The sequence below is a fragment of the Sparus aurata genome, chromosome 24, assembly GCF_900880675.1.
Source record: "Sparus aurata chromosome 24, fSpaAur1.1, whole genome shotgun sequence".
NCBI lineage: Eukaryota > Metazoa > Chordata > Actinopteri > Spariformes > Sparidae > Sparus > Sparus aurata.
The window spans coordinates 18065710-18082113 of NC_044210.1; the positions used below are offsets into that span (position 1 = coordinate 18065710).

Below are 16404 nucleotides of genomic sequence, written 5' to 3' on the forward strand. Positions count from 1 at the left end.
TCAGAAGTCAATTTTTTCTCAGAATTCCAACATTTGTCTCAGATTTCTGACTTCTCACTGAATTCTTAGATTAAAATCAGTATCTGGACTTTTAGTTCTGACTGTTCTGTTCGCTCGCTAAGTCATAATTTTCAGTTTGAATTTAGAATTCTGAGAAAACAGTCCAGTGGCCCTGAACATGTTCTGTTGGACGTCTGTAATTGAAACTAAAAAAATCATTTTGAACACTGTCATTTTGTCAACATTGTAAAAACGTCCCAAGACTTCTTTCTTTGGATTCTGGCTCGTCAGTGGACGTCTGGATGTGTTTCTGCTCAGCGGTTCGGCCCAAACGTACGTCTAATTTCTCAGCTTTGCTTCCAGTCAACTTCAGGTCCAGTTAAAGTGTCTCAGCTCTCTTCAGTTTTGGGTAAATTCTGTGTGTTTTCTTGTGTGTCTGTGTCTGATGGTTGACGGACCGTCAGCATCTGGTGCATCTGTGGTCGGCTGACGTCGGCCGCCGGGATGACCCAGAAAAACGGAGTCCCCTCTAATCGGAAAAGAAAAAGAAGCCGAAAGTTTCCTTGTCGTCTTTGTCGTCTTTCCGCTCGGCCCGCTCTGAATAATTCAGCGGCTTGCCTGCTCGAACGCAAACAAACGGAATAAAACATAGATAGTTATGAGGCTTAAATATGAACAAACAGCATCTAACGGCATTAAGGAAACAGAGTGTCGGCGCTCCGGAGCGACACATGAGGACAGCGTGTCCGACTGTTCGGACTCATTCAGCCCCCCGATGATGTGATGTGGCCCGTCAGAGACATCAGGACTACAAAGCCTCCGTCCGAGGTTTGCTCTCTAACACCCTGCAAAAACAATAACTGGGATTCAGCAGCTGCAAATTGCACTAAAATTTCCCATTCTCTCTCTGTGAATTATTAATGAGAGCCCAACCAGAAAAAAAAAAGACAAAAAAAAGGAGAGAGGGAAGAAGAAGAAGAGGAGGAGGAGGGGGGAGAGAGAAATATCTGCAGCGTGCCCGAGCGCTGGAGAAACGCTATAAAGCCGTAATTATGCCAGAGAATGAGAAATGGAACAAAGTTGTCGGGAGCCAGAGAAGGCGAGGCAGAAAGTGAAACTAAGAGCTGGAAATGTAGAAGCTCAGAGGGGGCGAGGGGAGGAGGGGAGTAGTTTTTATTACATACGCAAGAAAAAAACGAAACGCCAAAGACACACAATTAAAGAAAAACGGAGGGATGATGAACGACGGTGGGTTTGCGTTCGTCTCGGGTTCGAATGTGTCGAGGAAGAAGAGTGAAACAGGCTGAAGAGGAAGAGAAAAGGAGGAGCGACCGGAGACCTGATGCTCCGAAATCCAAAAAATCCAAAATCCGAATCAGTGTGAGTGAGTTCTTCACCTCACACGTCCGTGTGAGGTGAAGAACTCACTCACACTGATTCGGATTTTGGATTTTGTGAGCAAACTCAAAGGAAACATCTGCAGAATCTGAGTGACAAAATCAAATCATCACATTATTATACCTCGATTCTGATATTACGACACATTAGTTGGGATGAATAATGTTCGTTAACAAAACGTTAAAGGTGCAACTTGTCAAAAACTGCTCAATGACGTGGATATAATGACTGAGTGAGTGTTAGAAGAAGAAGAACAGATCAGAAAATAACATGATTTTTACCGTAATGAGCCTTTAAAACCAAGAAAAAACAACACTTATAATATAACAATACGTCAAATTGAAGCTCATATCATAAAAAATGCAACTTTTCTTACTGATTTTACACCTTCAGCTCCATGAAAACATGTTTTCCTGTCAGTATTAGAAGCCACAAAGACAGAAAATCATCATCTCACTGTGTTTCGGCCGTTAGTTGAACGGATTTGATCGTCGGGACGTTGATTCCCCGACAGAAAGAAGATTCACTGGGTGTCATTTCTCCTCTGGTGGACACTTTAACCCTCCAGCCGGCTCACAGCTCCGACATATATTCACATACTGATACATCAAATGTGCATCGATATACATGTTCAGCCTCATCATGTCAAAGCTTGTTCTTGTTCCTCAAATAAACCTAAAAATTACACATATTTTTAATATTTCCACCAGTTTGACGCGACGTTTCCGACCCTGACGGGTGATTTCTGACGTGTTGTTTGTGATATTTGTCATTTTGTGGCTTCGAACGATTCAGATGTAGATATTTAAAACGTGCGCGTTCATGTTTTCATGTCAAACCTGCACATTTGTCATCAGTCCATCTTTTAAAACTCGGGCCGCTCCTGCAGAATCTTCTCCTTTGGCCGGGTAATTCTGACGGATCGCAGCTCCACAGAACCTCGTCTGAGAAGAAGACGCCGTCGAATATCTGAGTTCTGTCACTGTTTTTTAGTTTGAAACACAGAATATTTGTCAGTTTTCTGAAAAAAACCCCAAGATAATTAAGTCAGGTTTGTAATTTCGATATCTCGTTTAGTGCGACGTTAAAAAAGAACCTCAACTTTTCACAAACGTGTGTGTTGTTTGTTTGCTTTAAAACACACACACACACACACACACACACACACACACACACACACACACTGTTCTGTTGTCTTTTGGCGCATGTTTGAGAAACTGCCAGCCAGAGTATCTCCCCCTGTCACACACACACACACGCACACACACTGTCTCACACACACACACACACACACGCACACACACTGTCTCACACACACACACACACACACACACACACACACACACACACACACACGTGGTTGCAGCGAGGGCCTGGCATGGATCCTGGGCTCACAGGAGGCAGCGGCGTCCCTCAGGGATCCATAACCAACCAAATAGCTCTGAGAGAGAGCGAGGCAGCCGCTAGCTCGCCCAGCTGGGCCTCCACACACTCTCTCTCTCACTGTGTGTGTGTGTGTGTGTGTGTGTGTGTGTGTGTGTGTGTCACCAGATGACACAGTCGACTCTCGGTACACTCTGGGTGAAATTAGGTCGTTCACCTGCTCTGCAGAGAGAGAAAAAAATCAGGAGTTTGGCTGTAAAACGAGGCTGCGAATGTGGCCAAAAGTATGTGGACGCTCAATTTTACACTCATTTGTGATTGTTGAGCATTTTATTCAACAACTGTTTGCATTAATCTGCTGCTACAACAATGCAAAAATAGAGACATAGAGATTTTGGAGCCTGGCTGCATTGATTTATCATATTGAGACACACGACAGCGTCAGTGAGGTCCAGTTCTTTCACTCCAAAACTGGGTTGATACCTCCTCGATGGAGCCGTCTGTGCAGCCGCCTCTGCACGAGCACGTCGGCACGTTCAAACAAGAAAGAGACGAACACAAAGTCATTAAAATGTCTAAAATCTAACTCTCTGCTGCAAGATGTCCTTTAAAACCAGAAGAGCAAAGGTGTCTACAAACTTTTGGCCACATTCTGTGAATGAGCTTGTTAAACGCCTTGAATTCTGTCAGTGTTAATGATTGTTAACAGGAGATGATTTCTGATGTTTAAGGGAAGAAAGAATGATGATGTTTGAGTGTTTTTGGACGTTAAACTTAATTTTCCTGCAGAATTCATTAAAAATGTTGATCAGAATCTTGTTTTTGCTCAGTTGTTGTCAGACGGAGACACACAGCTTCAAACTAAAGAATGTTTGTGATAAAACGAGGTTTAAATAAAGCAGAATTTAGATTTTTGTGCAGCGTTTTTGGGGGATTAATGGACCTTTTCTTTTGGTTTAGCAGCTGAAAACGATGTTCCGTCTGAAGTTGTTGACATGTTTTCTCAGGAAGCAGAAGGAGTTGAACGCTCTGCAGCTCAGAGTCGAGGTCACATTCTTTACAGTGCAGAAGAGACGAGGCTGTTTTTAAAACGTATGAAAGTGAGTTGGTGACACAGCTCCTGTTAGCTCCGCCCCGCCGGGGTTAAAGGTCACCGCGGCTGTGTGTGTGTGTGTGTGTGTGTGTGTGTGTGTGTGTGTGTGTGTGTGTGTGTGTGACTCAGGGTTTTGTGCTCTGTGCTGCTGGTGGAGGAGCAGCGCTGTGTTTCCTGGTGCTGTCCTGCCCTCTGCTGGCTGCAGGGAGGAAGTGTCACACTGACTGCAGCAGACGGTGTGAAAGTTAAACTTCTCTCTGTGTTCTTCCATCTTTAGCTTTAAGTTTTGTGATTTGAAGTGAAGCTGTGTGTTTGTGTTCATGCTGTCTCAGATCCTTTAAGTGTTTCTTCCTGGATTTATTTCCCTGTTGAAAGATCAACAAACAAAACAAACCTTTCAGCCTGATAAGAAAAGTTCGTTTTAGTTTCATGTATCAGAATTTAAAGGAAAAGCATGTTTAACATGTGTGTTTTACGTCTATTTTGAGCATTTATTGCACATTTTTATGATTTTACGTGTGTTATTTGTTCACTTTTTTCTGATTTAATGTTGTAAATAAAGTGTGTGAAGCGCTTTATCATCTAAAGATGATTTTATCTACGCGACAAATCGAGGAAAACCTTAAACTGTAAACCTTTAAACAGTTTCTGTAGCTCTGAAGATCAGTTGTCATGTATTTGGAAGCTAACTGTGGTCGTAAAAACACACAACACAATTAACTCAAACAACAATTAACAATGCAAAGAGAAGTGTGATGTGAACTTGTGACGACAGTCTGGATTTAAAGTTCATGTTCTGGAGTTAAAGTTTAAAATAACCTGACATTTTAAATATTGAAATGCTAAAAGTAGTCCAGTACTTTCCATCGCTGGATGGCGATCATTTAAAACTTTTTATTTCAGGTGTTTCTTCTGGAGCGCTTGTTGTTGTTGTTGTTGTCGTTGTTGTTGTTGTTGTTGTTGTTGTTTCCCACGAAGACGTTCAATAGAAAGTCGAGCTGTTATTGTACGATCACGTATCGAGGCAGGAAGAGAAGTGGTTTAAAATATTCAACTTTTGTCCATCAGAGAACAAACAAGCTGTTCTCAGAGGACAGTCAGGTCCCAGAACACTGTTAGAAGGTGGCAGGGTCCGCCACATGTAAACAAAGTGAAACAGTATAAACTGTTTGTTTATTCAGTCATTAAAACAACAAGAGTTTTAATATTTAGTTTGTTTAAATCAGACAATCCAGATCTGAACATTTCTTCCCCAAAACTTCAGACTGCTCCTTTAAATTTCTATTAAATGCATATTCACATTAAAAAACAGGAGTTTGCTATTAAGTAGAGCTGCAACTGAAGATTAGTTTCATTATCGACTCATCTGCAGGTGAGTTTTACGAAGAATTAAGTCTGTAAAATGTCAAAAGATTGTTAGAAAACTGTAAAAACTCTTCAATAAACGACAGAGAAAAGCAGCCGGAGAGACGACGTTTGACTTCTCTGCTTGTAAAACAGCCAAAACTATTAATCAATAATCAAAACTGTCTGCAACTTCTCTAACTGTACGTTGATTTTGAGATATTTTAGCACAAAAAATGCAAAAAATCTCCTCGTTCAAGCTTCTCAAACGTGAGGAGTTGAAGCTGAACCAACAATTAATTTCATCCATTATCATTTAGTCAATAAAATGTCACATGATGACGTCTTTAAATCACTTCTTCTGTCAAAAAACCCCCAAATCTTCACATATTGTCATTAACGACGAAGAGAAGCAGCAGATCTTCAGATTTCAGCAGCTGGAACCAACACATGTTGGACTTCTTTCCTTGAGAAACGCCTGAAACCATCAGAAAGTGTAACGCTCGTTATCTGGTGACGTTGGTGTTGCAGGTCCAAACAAACGTTCGACGGCTTCGATCGCTCTGTTTGTTGTTCTTTGTGGATTTGTGTCTAATTATTTATTTCATTTCCAAACAGATGTGTGAGTTTTGATGTGTTTGTTTGACTCTCGGTTTACATCCACGAGACCGTCTTCACGTTATTAACGTGTTTACAGGCGGCAGGTTCGTCTGAAGAGCGTTTTCTCTCGTGACGTTCGCAGCAGCAGTTTGGTTTGTTTGTGTTTGTTGAACCTGTGTACAGTATGTGATGGTTTCAGCTCCTGTCGCTCCTCCTCCTCCTCCTCCTCCTCCTCCTCCTCAGAGTTCAAGGTCGCCGTGCGGCTATTTCCAGCTCGTCTTGGCTTTGATCCGTGTCGCAAAATGACAAGGTAACGCAACTCGGGGGGTCAGCTGTGTTACAGGAATGCTTCCACGGATCGGGAAAGAGAAAATCAATCCTGGCTGACAGTGTCTTCAGGATACTCCGACCTGACTGGACCATGACAACTGCACACACACACACACGACATATAAACACTTGAGCTCACACACATGTACACAAACAAGCACTTGTCGTGCACACAAACACAAGCTGCAACCAAATATAGTTCACACACACACACACACACTGCAGCTGTCTGCGTGTCTGACACAGACGACCTCTGTCAGCTCCACTCCGTCTGTCGTCTTGTCAAGGTGCATCAGAGAGACAAGGTGTCGGACGAAACTTCACCAGCCGCTAACTGCTTCTGAAAAGTTCAGCTCCGAGTGTTTGGAGGGAGAGAAAACAACACAAGGAGGAAGTTAAACCTCAAAGTGTCGACACAAGTCGCACAAGACTCAGTCAGTTCTGGAAAACGTCTGTAGGACTGAGGTTCTGAAAATGCTCCTCGTGGAGATCCAGGAAGTTCTGACGAGGAGAAGTTTCAAGCGACACGCTCGTTAAACGTTCGACAGGTCCAGAACACGAAGAGTAGGAAGGGAACGATCCATTTTCCATATTCTACATAACCAAACATCACATTTTAGCCATTTTGTCGCTTTTCTATTGATCAGATTTTGTCACCAGTTGTTGAAAAGCAAAAGACGGAAGCTCAGCGAATAAAATTAAGCCGTTATTTTGTGTTATTAAGCTTAAAATCTGTTAATTTATCCGTTATTTTGACTCCTGATGTCGCTGAATCTGACTTGACATCAAACTCGGATCCCATCGGTGTTTAAAACTTAACTATTTCATATCTTATTGATGATTAAGGCAGCAGATTATCAATCAGACTTCCCCAGTTGTCCACACCTGATCATTCACCTGCAGCATCTGAAAGTCGTCGCGTGTTATTAATTTTGTCCTCTCTCCACACCCGTACATCCTGCAGTCTCACGGCGTCGCAGCGTCTCTGCTCTCGTCCCTCTGACGGTGTAATATCTGCTGTTTCTGTTACCAAACAATGCCTGTGAGCGCTGGCAGCCATTAGACTCCCTCCCAGGTCATTGAGCATTCCCTGCTAGCTAATTACAACAGGGCCCGTAGTTGTCTGCTCCCCTGCCTCCCCCTCGTCCTCCCCCCTCCTCCCTCCTTCCTCCCCTCTCCTGTCTGGAAGCAGGGGCAGGGGTTGCGAGGGGGGACATATTTCTGACAAATGTGCCATCTCCGTAATTAGCTCCGAAGCAACATATGAAACATTAAACACGCCGGGCGCTGACGACAATCAAAACATTTCATTTGTTGTCAATTATTCATTACTTTGAAGGTTCTGAAGGGGTCGTTAATATGGAAATAAGCCTCCGATGCTAACAAGGTTGTAGTATCTGATTCCAAATCATCCTCTTTTTTTTCTTTTCTTTCTTTCCTCCTTTCAGGCTAATATTTAGCCTTTTCTTGTCTTTTATTGTGGTTTCTTCTCTTATTCATGAAGCGCCGCTTCTTCAAACAAAACCATTTTCCCCGACTCAAAAACAAGCCGCTTTTATCCACTTTATGAAAGAGCGGCGCCGCGTTTGATGGACTTCTTTGATAGCTTCAAGTTCAGACTGAAGTTAAACCGCCACAGAGCCACGCTGCAGTGGACGTGGTCGGAGCGGTTTCCTGTCGGCACCTGGCTTTATTAACGTCTCCGTCCCCCTCGGTGGCCGTCTGAGCAGACCTGCCAGCAGCGCGGCCGCTAAACTTCCCCCGTCTGCAGCTTTTCACGCTTTACTTCCCCTACAATTAATTAACGGGATGAAAAGTCCCACGCAGCACCTCGCCGCGCCGCCGCGCCTCTACCTTTGCCAGCTGTCAAATTGGAGAGACGTGGACTGGAAAAATAAGCCCGAGGCTGCGGCTATTTAAGGTAATTAGTTTTGATGCGTGCAGCTCTCAGTCCCTATTACCTGTCCGCTGCTGCCGCCGCCGACCGCCCAGGGCGCCGCTCGGTCGGGGGAGTTCGGCTTAACGTGTCCCAACACATGATGACGCCAGACTGGAGATGTTTTACATCCACTGAGTCCACGTTGGCCGAGGACGGAGGTTCCAAACTGTGATTCTTCTGTGAATCATTGAAGGTTATTTTACAAAATGTGTCTTGTTCTTGAGATGGACAGCCGTCGATGGTTCTCTCTGGACGGTTCTCAGGTGTTTCTGGAGGGATGAAAGCGATCAGGTTAATCCTTAAAGTCCTCTCAGAGTGTTTCGAGTGTTTCAGGAAGACGACTCCTCGACCTCGACTGGGATTAATTGAATTCATGTCCATGGTTTACTTTGCAGAGCCCTTCAGTCACCGTGTGGTCCAGTGGACCTTTTAACAGATAACGGAGCGTCTCAGTAGTTCCCAGAAGCTCAGTGCTGTAAATCAGTGATCAATAATCATGTTTTATCTTTGAACTGCCACACATCAGTTCAATCTGTCTGTGTTAATGTAGTTAAATTACCTGCTAAGAACTTCCTGGAACTATTTGAACGATCTCCTTGAATCACGATCGGCATTTTGAACTTCCGTTGTCGCGACTCTCTCGACAAAAGGACTCATGAGTTCTATTTTTTATTTCAGAATTATTTGTTGTTTCTATTTAATGTCGTGACGACTGCTCGTGTAATTAAAGAAGCCACGAGGAGCAAGTCGACTTTATTCTGGTGATACATTTTCTAATTCTGGTCTATGTTGTTTTCTCTCCTGTTTTTGTAGTGGGTTTTTTTTTTCCTAAATGTTTTTAAAACGTGAAAAAAGTGAAATTTTGGCAGTTTTTTTTTCTTTTGAAAAAATATTTTCAAGACTTTTTTTTTTCAGGCTTGAAACCAAATGAATTTTTTGTTTGTTTGTTTGTTTTTTAGGAGGAAAAATGTTTGAATTGTATGTATGGAATGTAAAAAAATATTATTTTCTTTCCATATGCCAGTTAGATTCAGGAAAACAACAATTTGTGTGGAAGAAAAAGTTCTCCTGGGAAAAGAATTCAGATGATATTTGAAAAAAAAACATTTATTACAAGTTGAAAGTTCAAAAAATTGTAAATTTCTGTTGTTTTCTTGTTGCAAAGACTTTGAGGTTTGTCGGTTTGAGTTTCAAGGAAACCTTCAAAAGTGATGATTTCAGTGACAGGGGCCAGTGCCCCCGTAACTCTGAGTCTGGACCCCCCGTGGCCCCCCTGACAGGGAGTCTACATCAATAATACAATGACAGATTTCTTGCAATGATTTTGTTCTGAAGGGAAAGGCAGAAATAAAGTGTCTCAGCAGATTACTACCCAATCACAATTGCTGAAATTGTAAACACTGCTTTGTCTGAATGAGGGATTTATCCTTTTTTCCCGGGTTGTATGTGCCCCCTAACAAAAAAGCCGGCCCCAACCTGGTCCAGAACCGCCACTGTTCAGTGAGTTCTGTCTGTCAAAGTGTCAGATCCTTCTTTACTTGTTTCGAGGACATGGGTTCAACTCCCGAGTGACTCAATCACCTCTGAGATTTTAAATCCAGTAAGTCCAATAACAGATCTCGACCTGAATGTCTCAGATGTGACCTCAAGTCCTGGTTGGACTCCATCAGCTCGGCTTTATTTACCCCAGAACACTTAAAGACAGTCCAGAACTTGCACGTTTTGTGCCACACAGAAATACAGAAATGTTAAAATCTTTGTGAACTTTTAAAAGTTGGATGTTTTAGTGCTTTTACCACCTCTGATCTTTTTATCCTTTCATAAGTGTCGCTGTTTGTTCTGCAGATTCACTTTTGTTCTTCTACCTTTCTTTGAAAATCGTCCACTCTCCTCTTTGTATTTCCAGACACCGTCTGCGTGAACCCGGCGAGCCCACGGTCATCATTAAGACAGTAAATCTGCATATTCAATCTTCCTTTTTCTTTTTTAACAGTACAGTCACTTTAAGCTCAAGTAGCCCAAGGAAAGACAATACCCAGCATCTCTTCAATTATTTATTCTCACATCATCCCAAAAAGATGACAAATGCTAATTCAGGTCCGTTCCCCAGCTGGGCGTCCAAGTGCTCATTAGTTTTAAAGAAGGTTAATCCATTTAGGTTTTTGCATATTGATATGCCAATTATGTCTAATCGTGGAACAGGCATCCGTCAAGGTAATAGTGCATAAACACATGCAGGAACATTAGGGAGAAGTCGGCGTTATAATAAAGTAGGTGTTAATTGGTGATGGCTAACTCATGTGTGTAATGTACAGCCGGGTGAGGAGCGGCGAGGGGGGGAGGAGGAGAAAAAGGGGCTTTCCCCCCCAAAATCATGTCATTTGCAAACCCCCACGCTGCGAGCGCGGTGGGGGTCGCGCCCAAACGCTCGGCTGGAGAGGGAGGTCACGAGGGCAAAGGACTGTGGGAGGTCGGACTGTTGTTGTTGTCAAAGAGCCCGCAGAGGGTTGTTGTGGTGAGCAGGAGACATCAGCTCTGTGTAAAAGGTTTCATCTAACTGCTGTTTTATAACTGTTTTATTTACTGTTTCAGCGTGAAGTTAAGAGTCGAAGAAATGCTGAAGAAACAACAATAATGTAGACAAACACACACACACCTTTACATCAACATCACCTGAAATGTCTACAAATCATATTTAGTTTCCTTAAATCTTGCTGGTATAAAGCAAATGTTTCTTTTCTCACTAAATCATTTCTCATTGGTCAGTTTCACGCATGGAAACATGTTGTCAGTTTGGTCACAGATGGGAAAAAAAATTGTCTCCTGAATTTTTCTTTTTTTTTTCCACTGCATAATTTTCTGGTGAAATTGCGAAAAAAAAGAAATTCTTCTTAATATATCTTTTTTTCATTTCTCTTTGCTCTCTTAACGCAGAGAATCACTGATGTGTGTCGCGTACATGTTTATTAATTGAATGTTGACATGTTTTAATTTTAATTTGAAATATAAATCGGCCCTAATAGCCAGAATAAATGTTGACAATGCAAAGCAAAACCACAGATATGTTTAAATATCACATTCTGCGTGTTACTTAGATGTTTTTTTTTAAATCACAAATTCATCACTGACTTTTTAATCCAGAGAATCACTAAGGTTGCCATACATGAGTGTTAATTTGAACGTTGATTTGTTTGAATTTTGCTGTGAAATACATATTTGGTCTCCTGTCTCCTTTTTTCTTTCACTGGGTTTACATTTCTTTTAGTTAAGTTTTGTCAGTTGTATGTTGTGACTGCGTTGGAAAGGTTTCTAAAGGTCGAATCGGCACAATCTCAAAGTGTTTTTATGGTTTCAGTCTCACACATTTTCACTGCAAAGAAGAAAAAAAAGTTCACCCATACATGAACACACTGTCTCCTTTTTTCTTTCACTGGGTTTGATATTTAAAAAAAAAAGGTTTTCACTGCAAAAAAAAGTAACATTAACAGGTGAGCACACTGATGGAGGAAACAACTGCTAAATTCTGCAAATTCTGGTCTTGAATCCATTGATGTGATGTATCCCTGCTCAGTATCTTAATCAGCTCTACTCTGATAAAAGCACATGTGACACGTGTTCCTATTAAACAGGAAACCACTCCTGATGGGTCGTTATGTGTCTGTGGATAGTAAGCAGCAGACAACTTGTGATGGAGTGGCAGACTGTTTACTTGCAAGATTTGCGAAGCACAAGTGGCCTAAAAAAACAAAAAATAAGTTGGCATCACGCTGGACTTAAACAGGTGAACTTGAAAGCTTGAAGGCTGTGTTTGAACCCAACATCTCCTTCATGAACAGCACCAGGTGACAGTGAAGAGAAAAAACTGCCTTTCACAGGAAGAAACCTCGAGCAGAACCGGACCAGATTGTGGGCCATCAGCCTCGTTTTAAAGTATTTCATGTTTCCTGTACAGTGACGTGGAGATGACTTCACCTCCATCAGCCTGTCAGATCCTCCTGCCTCTGAGTCTCGTTTCAGCTCCAGGAATCACTTACTTTAAATAAGTACGTAGTAAAAGAACACTGTGGCAGGGTCCGCCACATATAAACACAGTGAAACAGTATGAAGTGTGTTGTCCTTTAAGGTCAGTTTGTTTACTCCGTCATGAAAACAGAGAGAGTGAGACAGAGAAGTCTTTGTCTGCTAGTTGTTTTTTTCTTCAACTAAAATACAGACTGTTCCTTTAAAGTTTCTTTCCTGGCATGAATTAAATGAATAACAAAAACCTTTATTTAATTTTGGAAAATATCTGAAACAAGTATTATTCTGTCTGATTGCAGCACAACGACCACTTAAACTCCTCTTTTTATTTGATTATTCTGACTTGTTTCAGGATAAAAGAGTTTTTTTTTAAAAACAGTAAACAGTTTTTTTTTTTATATTCTAATAGCTTAAATATGATTTCTTTTCAAGAAGGAACAAATGAATGAATAAAACCAAAACAGAATGAGTGTAAAAGTTTTATCAGACATTAATGAATCATTAAATGAAAGCAGGTGGCAGCACAGAATCAGTGGGACTCAGAGATCTTCTGTCCTGACGACTCTCATCAATCTGTATGTGACTCATTTGTTAAAGCTCAGAGTTAATGATTCATTTTCTGTTGATTTCTTTTGAAAAACCCTTCAATATGTGTGTGAATCACTAAGTTATTTCTGATTATGGGTCATTCCAACCAGCCAACTCACTCGAAATCCAGAAGTTTTCCCGGTTCATGTCAGGGATGTTCTTCAAAAGACCAAACAAGTATTTGGATTTTACAAGTTCCTAGAATTGGACAAAACTTTCAACGCAAATTTCTCTTAAAAGACTCTCTGACATGAGCTGGCAGGTCCTGGGTCAGTCAGTGTGGAGCGACCCGTATCTACAGAACATCTAAATATCTGATTTTATTCAAAAACATATTTTTCATACTTTCCAGTGGCCGTCATAATATATTAAGTAGTCGACTTCAAGCTTTTCTATCTTTGTTTGATAGCTATTGAGCCGATCAGAAATTAATTGTTAAAATTTTTAATTGTGAGGTAACACTCAGATTATTTATCCGGAAACACGGAACAGGATGACATCACCTATGCAACAAGCCAAGTCATGATCAGTTTTAATTTCCTGAACTAAATGAAAAACAGACGGAAATAGCTGCTTTAAAAACTGTTAAATGATGGAAACATTCAGTTTTTATATTTCTGCAGTGGATATCAACACTTTCACCTGAAAAACAAACACTGAATTTTAAAAGCTGATTTGAATACAAAACAAACAAGTCTGTATTAGTTTGTATATATGTATTCATTAAAATGTATAATTTTGCTGACATGGTGTTTCTACCGTTACCGGTCACTTTTACTTTGAAAATACTCAGAGGAGCGGAAGCGGGAGTACGTGTACTTCCGGTGGCTAACATGCTAACATTTTCGTTACGTTTCACGTCCGAGTAAGATGAAACCTGAGCAGCGGAGTCTGCGTGTTTGGATAAAAGCGTTTATATTGACTCTATGTACATATTCTGGATTGTATTATCTCGGGCACGGATGTTAAAGGAAGCTAGCATAGCATACTTAGCAGGACATAGACGGAGCCGGAAGTGTTAAACGTCTCAATGAACTCCAGTGATATCCCGCGAAGCTAATGAAGCTAACTTAGCTCGCCGCGGGAATTAGACGGAGCCGAACGTGATGTTTGTGGAGGAGAAGTTCTGGTGTGGGTCAGTGAAAATGACTAAAGTCCAAACGGTGAGAGTTTTTGTGCAGCAGCGACTGACTGCAGCTGCTGAGGAGATATTCGAGCTGTTTGAAAGAACGATAACAGAATACGAGGAGGAACTGTGTCGACAACGGAAACTACTGGACGCTGTTTACAATCCTCAGGTCCAGTTACACAGAGCAGGTCGGTTCTGTTTACATCAGTTAAAGCATTAATACTCCAACACAAGCACAAGTCCTTTAAAGTTTGTAACTAGTTTTGACTAAATGTAAATATCAGTGCTGAAAAATGGCTGAAAATGCTCACAAAGCTCCATAAATTATTATTTTCCAAACAATATTCTTTTGGGGGAAAATTTAAAAACCTCTTAGTTTTAGAGGTTACAGATCTTTAATTAAAAAATATTAAAATATAGAAAAAAGACTTATAATAATAATAATAATAATCATACAGTTTTCTCATTAAGAACATTGACAGATTTTCATAAGATCATTTATGTGTTTCTTTATCCTCCGCAGACGTCCAGCTGCTGTCAGTGAGTAAAGAAGAGGATCCACCTGAGCAGCAGTGCTGGAGCTCCGGGCCGGACCAGGAGGATCCACCAGAGCCGCCAGACATCAAAGAGGAACAGGAGGAAGTCCAGACCAATCATGAGGAGGCTGGTGTCTTCAACCTCACTGTGAAGAAGGAAGAAGAAGATAATGAAGAGGAACCTCAGTCCTCACAGCTTCATCAGAGTCACACTGAGGACGATGGAAAGGACTGTGGTGGATCAGAACCAGCCAAGAACTTGAATCCTGATGGTGCTGCAAGCGTTGGCCATGAGGGACACAACGGGATCCAGGCCAGACTGAAATCTTTCAGCTGCTCAGATTGTGGTAAAAAATACCCCCGGAAGAGATCTTTAACGATTCACATGAGAATCCACACCGGAGAGAAACCCTTCAGCTGTCCAGTCTGTAGCAGAAGATTCTCAGTCGAGTCAATTTTGACCAGACACCTGAGAGTTCACGCGAGAAACGAACCTTTCACCTGCTCAGTTTGTGGTCAAAAATACCCCCGGAAGAAATCTTTAACAAATCACATGAGAATCCATTCGGAAGGAAGAAACTTGAGCTGCTCGGTGTGTAAGAAAATGTTTTACCACAGAGGAAAACTTGAGGTTCACAAGAGAATCCACACCGGAGAGAAACCCTTCAGCTGTTCAGTTTGCGGCAAACAATTCTCAGTCGGGTCAAATTTGACCAGACACCTGAGAGTTCACGCAGGGAAAAAACCTTTCATCTGCTCAGATTGTGGTCAGAAATTCCCCCGCAAGAAATCTTTAACAGATCACATGAGGATCCATTCAGAAGGGAAAGGATTCAACTGCCCGGTGTGTAAAAAAATGTTTCACCATGTAGGAAAACTTGAGGTTCACAAGAGAATCCACACTGGAGAGAAACCCTTCAGCTGCTCAGTCTGCGGCAAAAGTTTCTCAGTGGAGTCAAATTTGACCAGACACCTGAGAGTTCACACGGGAGAAAAACCTTTCACCTGCTCAGATTGTGACGCCAGATTCAGTGACAGAGGCCATTTGTCCCGACACATGAAAATCCACACCAGGGAGGAACTATTTAGCTGCTCAGACTGTGATGAAACGTTTCCATCGATGGACAGTCTGACCGAACACTTGGTTGTCCACAAGGAGGAGAAACCGTTTGTTTGTCCAAATACACAAGTGTGTTTGTGAGAAGCTTTTTCTGTCAGATTATTGATATTGATATCATTCAAGAAATATAAGCACATATTTATATGCCAGAAGAAGCGCTGCCTGATACTCCAACAGGATGTGTTAGATGTGTTTCCTTCAGGAGAGACCAGACAATAGGTCATTTTATTTATTTTAAACAACCACAACCTCCTGCTGTGAAGAGTTGAGCTGTTAATAACATTAATATCTGACTGATTCATGTTTTATGTTATTTATTCAGCATCGTTCTTCTTCAGTACATTTCATACTCTCACATGTGAAAGCTGCCCAGTAGAACCAGTCTTCGTCTCTCCCGTCCAGATGACTGGTTGAGTGTAACAGTGATTTTATTCAGGTTAACAGATGCTAGCTGCTAACAAAGGATGATTGAGACTCTATGTTAAGACCCGCTTCAAATGAGGTCTAACACAGGGCAAACAAGCAAGTTGCACGATGTCACGGTGACGAACTGACAGGCCGACCCAGTTAAACCCACCAGGACCGTCAGAACTGGTCCTCTACACTAACACAACAGAACTAAACCCAATGTTTAGTTGCACTGTGAAAATGTTTGTTTTTTTGTTTGTTTTTTTATTATAATGAATAAAATGTGTTTCAACTTTCGCCTCAGTCCCTGCCATCATTTCATCAGAAAAACAGACACTATATTTATGAGTATGTAGTTTGGTTATTGGTATTATCACTTACGGATAATTCAGTTCAAAGCTTCACACACCAAAGACGTGGTGTCATTATAATCACTCTGCCTGCTTTACATTTAATGTCCACTTGATGGCACAGTAGAGCAAATGAAGCACCATGAAGCTTCAGCCCGTGAGTGAA

The 16404-nt window shown here is 41.6% G+C and overlaps 1 protein-coding gene across 1 annotated transcript; it reads left to right on the top strand.

Annotated features, from left to right (window-relative positions):
* Positions 1-13498: 13498 nt before the first annotated feature.
* Positions 13499-16185, top strand: LOC115576768 (gastrula zinc finger protein XlCGF57.1-like). The gene is made up of 2 exons (XM_030409330.1): positions 13499-14012; positions 14348-16185. The coding sequence occupies exons 1-2, from the start codon at positions 13802-13804 to the stop codon at positions 15559-15561; spliced, it is 1425 nt and encodes a 474-aa protein (XP_030265190.1). The 5' UTR covers positions 13499-13801; the 3' UTR covers positions 15562-16185.
* Positions 16186-16404: the final 219 nt, after the last annotated feature.